The sequence below is a fragment of the Triticum aestivum genome, chromosome 4A (assembly GCF_018294505.1).
Source record: "Triticum aestivum cultivar Chinese Spring chromosome 4A, IWGSC CS RefSeq v2.1, whole genome shotgun sequence".
In the NCBI taxonomy this organism is placed as follows: Eukaryota; Viridiplantae; Streptophyta; class Magnoliopsida; order Poales; family Poaceae; genus Triticum; species Triticum aestivum.
The window spans coordinates 546165814-546174437 of record NC_057803.1 but is presented as its reverse complement, the minus strand read 5'-3'; the positions used below and the strand labels follow the sequence as shown (position 1 = coordinate 546174437).

Sequence of the window (8624 nt, the reverse complement as noted above, 5' to 3'; positions counted from 1 at the left end):
CTGAAGCAGCAAAACAGGCCAGAAGAACAAAGGCAAAGAAAGTGCATAAAGATTAATGCATAGAGAGAAAAGCTCCTTGAGGTGTTGAAGGAAACCTGAGCTCATGCCCATGTCTTGGCTGTAGGTTTTGATCCACACCTTGTAATAGCGTATGGAGTGCATATGTGTCCTTTGTGAACAACCTGCTATGATAGATGCTACTGTCCCTCTCTTTTGGATGCACTCCTCTTTTGTGACAAAACTTGTTATGCATTCAGCTAATCAATGATGATTGATTTCATGCCAATTATGTATGTCTTTTGTGAACAACCTGTTATGATAGTGCTTGTTAAAAATGTGATGAAATGCTTGCCAAAATTTGTCATGCTTACACATTCTGGGAATATTGCAAAGCACATTCTGGAAATATTTCATAATGTCATCGCTACATGCACCATACATTGTTCACTGCCAATGTTTCTTGCACATTTGGCAACTAAAAACACATTTCAGCTCCTACTTCATTACAACAGCATACAAGTTCACGGCAAGAATCATGGTACAAACAAGCAGAATCTTCCAACCTATGCCTACAACAAGATCCAACTGAAGCTTGATATCTTCAGCAATCTGGCTCATCTGATTTCCAGGAATGTTGCTAATCTTCTTGACCACACTTTCTACCCTGCTATCTTTCTCTATGAAACTAGCACGAATGTTTGGCTTCGTTCCTTTGGTTGTCATCTCCCTGTCCAGATAGGGCTTGGAAATCATTGCAATGTACTCCACCTCCTCTTCAGGAATATTATAACCATGGCACAAAACAAGATCCAAATATTCATCTATCCAGTGATAGCAGTCACAAGATCCATGTGACCCTCTCTGCCAAAATAAAAAAAACAAAAAAAAACAAGCAAACAAAGAGCAGAAAATTTGAGAAATCTTATTGATTCGAAAGTGAAGACTAACTCAAACAACGAAAGTGACCTTGTGATTAGGGCATTTGAAGAAAACCCGTCCTGGATTCCTGTCAGATTTGGAAACCAGACGAATCACTTGCCTCCAGCCGCACGTGCAGCACTTAAGTAGAGGGAGAGATGCACCAGCCTCAGGGTCAGAGGAAGGCGGCCAGGAAGAGCTCGCTGACGCGCTCCAGCTCCGAACCATGGCGCCGCCGCCCCCAAATCGCCGTGAGAGAGATCGGGAGAGAAGGAGAAGAAGAGGCAAGGACTGGGGAATGGAGATCTGAAACGATTCGGGGTGTTTTTTTGTAAATATCCATCCACCTCCGTTACCCCTGTCCGACGTGGCAACAGTCAACGGTAGGTCAGACTAGGTCGGGCAGGTTTTGGACGTGACTGAGACACTTACAATAGTTCGAGGACCCACATGTCGATTTTCATAGTTCGAGGACCTGGTTGACACCCCTCGAATAGTTTAGGGACCTACAATGCACTTCACTCAAACTGAAAAGGCGGACAAAAATGCAAGTATTGAGATTTTTTTTCCTGATTCACCATTTCTGCAAAAAACATCACAAAGTGACAAAGTATTCTAATCTCTCTAAACACCATACAGAGATTCTTCCTGTCAAACTTAGCAAAGTTTGTCCAAGAGTACTTGCACATCCTGAGCAGATTCCCATGAACGGGATTGCAGAGAATGATGTCGTTTCAGGAACCATAGCAGCAGCTTGTGCCCTCTTAGCGACACTATGATGGATTGATTCCTTCTCCAACCACACAAGTCTTTTCGACAGTTGCGACCCTTGCATGTCTGAACACACAAAAGAAAGGTGTTTTCATGTCGAACAAATACAAAATTTACAAATATGTTTCTCAGTCACTACAATCAGAAATCCTAAACGATGAGCGCATGTGAATCAAAAAATGGTAAGATCAATGCACTAAGGATATAATTTCCAGTTCAGCTCCCAGGAGGCAAGATCTTTTTTTTGGCGAAAAAAGAGTTGAAAAGTGATTTCTTTGATTGATAACTGTTGTACAGATTACAAGAATATATAGAAGGGTGAGGAGAAGGAACCGCACGTCCTGCACTTGGGCACGCAGGACAGACGTGGTCCTGATCCTATAAACCCGGAACTACGGTACAATGTACGTAATATTACAAATGTAATCTAGCACCCCCCCCTAGCCGGAACACCGTTCGGTAGGATGTTCAAGCTAGATCAGAAATCGTTGAACACTGGAGACGGCAAGCCCTTGGTGAAAACATCGGCAAACTGAGAGCTGGAAGGAACATGGAAGACGCGGACCTCGCCAAGAGCCACCTTGTCCCGGACGAAGTGGAGGTCTATCTCAATGTGCTTAGTGCGCTGATGTTGTACTGGATTGCACGCAAGATACGAGGCGCTGGCGTTGTCACAGTACACAATGATGGCCCATGTGTGTGGGGGGGGGGGAAGCTTCAGCTCGAACAGAAGTTGTCTCAGCCAACATGATTCGGCCACACAGTTGGCTATGCCGCGGTATTCAGCTTCTGCACTTGGACATGAAATGGTTGGCTGCCTCTTTGATGACCAAGAAACAAGGTTGGAGCCAAGAAACACACAAAATCCCGAAGTAGATCTGCGTGTATCCGGGCACCCGTCCCAATCTGTATTGGTATATGCAATGAGATCCATAGAGGTGGACTTGTAGAGCTGAAGTCTATAGTGTGAGGTGCCTTGCAAGTACCGGAGAATCCGTTTAACAAGCTGCATGTGAGTGTCCCGAGGAGCATGCATGAACAAGCAAACCTGTTGAACGACATAGGCAATGTCGGGCCGAGTGAGGGTGAGATATTGAAGAGCGCTGGCCAAGCTGCGATAGTGGGTGGGATTGGAGAGGAGTTGGCCATCCTTAGAGGAGGACTTGGAGCTGGTGTCAATGGGAGTGGAGACCGGCTTACAATTAAGCATCTTGGCACTTGAGAACCTCAAGTGTGTATTGCTGTTGGCAAAGAAATATACCGGAGGAGTTTGTGGTGACGTTGATGCCCAAGAAATGATGAAGGGGGCCGAGATCAGTCATAGAGAACTCGGACTTGAGCGAGTGGATGATGGAGTTGAGGGTGGTGGTGGAGCTTGCCGTGACAATGATATCATCCACATAAACCAATAAGTAGGCGATGGAGGGACCGTGACGTAGAATGAACAAAGAGGAATCACTCTTGGATGCCCAAAATCCCAGTGACAAGAGGAATGCCTGAAACCGGAGAAACCAAGTCTTGGGGGCTTGCTTGATGCCATATAAAGACTTGCAAAGAAGGCAGACATGATCCGACCGGGAGGGATTGACAAAACCAGCCGGCTGGGAGCAATACACTGTCTCATTGAGATCTCCATGAAGAAATGCATTCTTGACATCAAGCTGGTGAATCGGCCATGACTGAGAGGTAGCAATGTCGAGCACCACACGAATAGTAGCCGGCTTCACAACGGGACTGAATGTTTCATCATAATCACCCGGGCTTGTTGAGTGACCCCCCGCACAACCCAGCGAGCTTTATAGCGTGCCAGGGAGCCATCCGTGTTGAACTTGTGACGAAATATCCACTTGCCCGTGACAATGTTGACACCTGCAGGCTTAGGCACCAAAGACCACGTGAAGTTATCCATTAAAGCATGATATTCATCTAACATAGCCTTGAGCCAATGAGGGTCTTTGAGAGCAGATTTGTAGGTGGGTGGAATGGGAGATATAGTATGAGAGTTGGCCTCCGCGAGGAATAAACGTTTGGGCATGAGATAACCAGTTTTGGCACATGTTGACATTTTGTGTGCATTTTGGGGTGGCTGTACTGGGATTGCATGGCGTGGAAGAGGTGGCGCGGGCGGAGTGGAGGGCGCGGAAGGCGAGGAGGATCCGGTGGGGCTTGCTGGGTCGCTGGCAGGGTGATCGGGCGTGGGATTCGAGGAGGATGCATCGCGGGCAGAGCGAACGGGAGGGGGATCCGAGAATGATGCGTCTGAGGTAGGTGTGGTAGTGGGCCGCGAGGTGGTTGGCTGGTAGTGGGGACAGATGGGGCCGGGGTGTGGATCGAGGAGGGGGTGGCGGGCGAGGCGGACGAGCCAGCTGGGGAGCGGCACGCATCCGCGCGAGATGGGGAGGAGGTTGGAGAGGTGGGTGGACGCGGCGAATCTGGTGAGGATGGGTGGGGCCCATACGAGGTAGGCAACGGTGTGGGATCCGAGAGATCCGGTCGGGGGAGGGAGGCTGCATGGGGATCTATTGTGGACGTGGGAGTGGTGTGGCCCGGGGTGGGTGGCTGATAAGGAAAAATTGTTTCGTCGAAAACAACGTGTTGGGAAACGATAATGCGACGTGTGGAAGGATCGCAGCACCTATATACTTTGTGTTCGAGGGGATAGCTGAGGAAAACACAAGGAGAGGAGCGAGGGGAGAGCTTGTGATCCATGGTGGCGTAGAGATTTGGATAGCAAAGACAACCAAACACCTGAAGGTGAGTGTAGTCGGGTTGAACATCGTGGAGAAGAAAGTATGGTGTGTGAGGCGTGATGGCATGTGAGGGACACCTGTTGAGGAGGTACGTGGCGGTATGGAGAGCTTCAACTCAAAATGGAGGTGTTAACTTGGCTTGGATGAGGAGAGTGCGCACTATGTCATTAGTGGTGCGAATGAGTCGTTCCGCCTTGCCATTCTGAGGGGATGTGTGGGGACATGAAAACCGATAATCAATGCCATTGGAAGAAAAGAAGGAGCGAAGGGAAGAGTTAATGAACTCGTCACCATTATCACATTGCATGCTTTTGATGATCACGTGGAATTGGGTGTGAACAAAAGTAAAAAAGCGTTGTAAGACAGTGGAAGTCTCAGACTTTTGGCGCAAGGGGAAGGTCCAGGAGTAGTGAGTGTAGTCATCCAATATAACTAAATAGTATTGAAAACCAGAAAAGCTTACAACAGGGTATGTCCACATATCACAATGGATTAAATCAAAGGGAGCATATGTTTTTCTAGAGGAAGAGGAAAAGGGGAGGCGTGGCTGATGCCCTAGTTGGCAAGCACTACATGGTACACACTACTAGGAAAACAATTTTTAACGACGACAAATGTGGTCGTGAAAGATTGAATTGTGGTTGTTAAAGGTCATTAACGACCACAATCTGCCGGTCGTTGTAGGCTCCCTCGTTAAAAGTATAACGACCACATACCTTTTGTGGTCGTTATTCTTCTGACGACGGAATGGTGTGTGGTCGTCAATCCCAAGGTAATAACGACCATAATTGTAGTATTAACAACCACTTTTGTCATCGTTAATAATGCTATTACCAACCACGCTCTCTTCACAATTTGATATTCTTCAGAACAACCTACATATAGTATAACTTTTCGTTCAACAATCACTTTATGTAGCATCCAACTTTTGAATATTAACATCCACATTAATATAGAAACAAAAGAACCTGAATTGAAAAGATCATAGCCACTTTTATTAATAGACATACCAATATTCCGACATACAATTCTGGAATTAAAATATCATTTAAGAAATGGAGTCAAAATCATTCCTTATATAACCAATGTACTTGATAATATCTATCTGGAAAATGAGACAACTAGAAAAGAAAAAAATATTAATCTTCACTTGAGGAACACCACCATTGTTTGAATGGATATCATTCTTCATCAGCTATCCCTCCTGTTGCTTCTACATATTATGGTGGACCATCAGTCCTACAAAATGTTGAGTAGTTTATGAAAGTCAGTCTTCTAAATAAATTGACACAAAGTATAATAGTATAATGAATGTATGAACTTCATCATATCATTTCCCATGTCATCGTCATTGCTGGCATCAACTTCATCATTCATAGTTGCAATATGTTATGAGTGACTAGAAGACAATAAAGCGTAGAAACAATTATTGGTAAAATACATAATTCTTAGAAACGCACTTTTGGAATCATCTGCATCCCATTTTGTACTAAACAAGATTGGTGTATTTGTTGGCGCATCATTTCCATCTATGAAAAAAAGCAACCACATTATATCATCCCGTAGAAGATACTTGAATAATATTTTTATGTTTGTGTAGTACCTTTTGTAGCTAACTTGTACTTCTTCCCGGGTTCCTCATATTGCTTATGAGGCCTGTGAGTAACCCTTTTCCTGTTGAAATCTGCTAATTTACTTGATTGCTCTGGCAAGGTCCACCTAGCAATACCTTGTATCAGTGCAGACTTGTTCAACTGTGAGTAGAAGGCATCTTTCCGGAGCTAATGCTGTCAAGTTTCCATACCTGTGATGACTCATCGTGATAACCTATACAGATATAGTTAGAAGTGTGCACAAAGGCTATACAAAGTACAATTAAATTAACTAAGTGAATGTTGATGTACTGAAAGTGAATAACTGAATGCTAAATCAAATAAAGTACGTACAGAAGTACTTGTGTCACTGTTTATTGATAAGGTAAAAACTAAAACATGAAGCAAATCGATTACTACAGATTAAGACTTGCATTAACTAGTGGCATCATGTTGTTAGTACGATGAGTCAGTCCTTCTTGTGAATTACAACAACCAAAAATTGTTGGCACCTATGTATATATGGCCAAAAAAAGGGTGCAGCACTGTTAATGTATTCCTTCTAATGAGCCACTTGATCAGGTGCTGTTAGCTCATACCCTCGTAGAGCTCAGGTTATATGCTTCCCGTAATCTTGCATGTGACCCTGTTGCATGCAGAACCAAATTAATGTATTAAGCAAACAGAACAAGTATGCTTCCCGTAATCAGCTCAGGTTGTTCTGAATATTTTATTGCCACAATTTAGCAATATGACATCTCACAGTTAACTTCTATTTATCGCTGCACATGATGAATCATTCAGATTGACAAAGCAGATAGCATTAGTAGTCATCAAAATGCAAGCATCTACAGTTTTTCAGACTGACTAAACACACAACAACACTGCAGCTTGCTGCTGCAACCTTTTGATATATTCCTTGATAGTCTCCCTAACATAGTAATAATTAAAGTCATTAGCAGATGGACTTATGAAGTTTCAGATTACGCGGCTGCACTCAAGGTATTATCTTCTTAATAATCTCTTGTGACGACTGTACGCTTACCTCTGAAAGAAAAAAGAAAAGAAAAAATAGACTCGCTAATGTCTCAGATCTCAAGCTAACCTCACCTGCGCCACCATCGATTTGCCGCCCTCCCATGTGCGCCCGTCGATTCATGGTCTCGCCCGCGCCTCCATCGCCCCTCACCATCGGTGTCTCTGGTTCTTTGAAAGGAAGATGCAGGTTGGCGGCTCAGAGGTAAGTAGAAATCTGCTAATTTTACTGGCCTGCGATGAAGGGGATGAACACAAGAGCACCAAGATGTCGAACCTGGTCGATTCCATTGCAGTAAGTTGGATGGATCTAATTTCTTTGGTCCGTTGCGGCTGTTGGCCTGTTGTGGCTGCCTCGTCGACCCGAGCCGCAAGTGCAGGCTTGAAGGCGCCTTCCACGCCGCCAATACGGCGATGAATGCCATGTATCCTCGGCCACAAGACAGGCAACTTCCAGATGTGAGGTCGATGCAGAGGAAAATCAAAATAAACAGAAAATTTGGGATAAACCTTCTATGAACTTAGGGAGAGGATCTTGTATATTGCTACGATGTTCCTCTGCTAGGCTGCCTCCAAGGCGAGATCAGGGTCACACTCCATGCCTACGATCTATGGGATGGGGTTGCGCCGCCTTGGTTCTCATGGACACGAGTCCTGGATAAGGAATAAACCTAACTTGTAGATTGACATATATCCTTCTTTCCCGAGATAAAAGATATAATCGTTAATTACTCCAAAAATAAGGTTACTAATCAACAACGACCACTGGGATACGTTAAAAATAACAACGGGCAGATCGCTGGTCGTCGTGAAGGTTGAGCAGACCAAAGTTGGACGTGTGGCTAGCCCATTGTACTGCTAACGACCAAGCATTATCTTTTGATGGTCGTTGATCGCCTAATTTTTAGTAGTGACATGAGGAGCCTTATTACAATTGCTAAGAAAATCACGAGAAATAGTGGAAAGAGTGTGAGCACCGGGGTGCCTGAGACGATGATGCCATAGATCCGAAGTGGTGGTGAGGAGTGTAGACGCCTTGGTTGAATTATTGCCATAGAAGGGGTAGAGGTCGCCGGTGCTAGCGGAGATCATGAGAACTTTCCGAGTGCGAAGATCCTTCACAAAAAACCACACAGATAAAATTCAACAGAACACGAGTTATCTTTGTTAAATTTGCGAACGGAAATGAGACTAGTAACAACATGTGGAGAGACAAGAATATCCGTGAGGCGAAAATCGTGAGGATGGAGTGTAGTGGAGCCAATGGCCGTGACAGGAATATGATGCCCATTGCCAACAAGTATGCTAGAAGGAACATGTTGTAATGAATTACTAGACAAGGTTAAGATACCTTGGGTGCCAGTGATGTGCGAAAAGGCGCCACTGTCCAAGTACCACTCAGGAGCGGGCTGGTTGGGGAGGCCGGAGTTGCTGTAGGCGGCGTGAAGCATAGCCAGGTGCTTCCAGGATGGCGGCGGGGGGGGGGGGGGGGGGGTAGTAAGGCGCCGGCGCCGGCGTGGCAATACATGGGGTATGCCTGCACATGGGCACAAGGGTG

General features: G+C 45.2%; 1 protein-coding gene across 6 annotated transcripts; it reads right to left on the bottom strand.

Moving 5' to 3' along the window:
• Window positions 1-5418: 5418 nt before the first annotated feature.
• On the bottom strand, window positions 5419-7836 carry LOC123082267 (uncharacterized). 6 transcript variants are annotated; one of them, XR_006438988.1, is made up of 7 exons: window positions 7344-7836; window positions 7142-7237; window positions 6631-6677; window positions 6244-6266; window positions 6043-6168; window positions 5900-5968; window positions 5419-5678 (listed from the first exon to the last, which is right to left on the bottom strand). XR_006438988.1 is itself a non-coding variant. In XM_044504637.1 (7 exons), exons 1-7 carry the CDS (start codon window positions 7489-7491, stop codon window positions 5653-5655), a joined length of 525 nt encoding a protein of 174 aa, XP_044360572.1. In that variant the 5' UTR covers window positions 7492-7833; the 3' UTR covers window positions 5419-5652. The 6 variants fall into 6 exon arrangements, 3 of the variants coding, with proteins under 3 accessions (XP_044360572.1, XP_044360575.1, XP_044360574.1); XM_044504637.1 differs by having other exon boundaries at window positions 6043-6158; window positions 7344-7833; XR_006438989.1 differs by lacking the exon at window positions 6631-6677.
• Between the last annotated feature and the right edge of the window lie 788 nt (window positions 7837-8624).

Coding starts and splice junctions, on each gene's coding strand:
- LOC123082267 (XM_044504637.1), bottom strand. CDS start 7,491: ATGGCATTCATCGCCGTATTGGCGGCGTGGAAGGCGCCTTCAAGCCTG. Junction 6,678..7,141: donor GCAAATCGATGGTGGCGCAG/GTGAGGTTAGCT, acceptor TGCATGCAACAG/GGTCACATGCAAGATTACGG. Junction 6,159..6,243: donor ATCACGATGAGTCATCACAG/GTATGGAAACTT, acceptor AGGTATTGCTAG/GTGGACCTTGCCAGAGCAAT.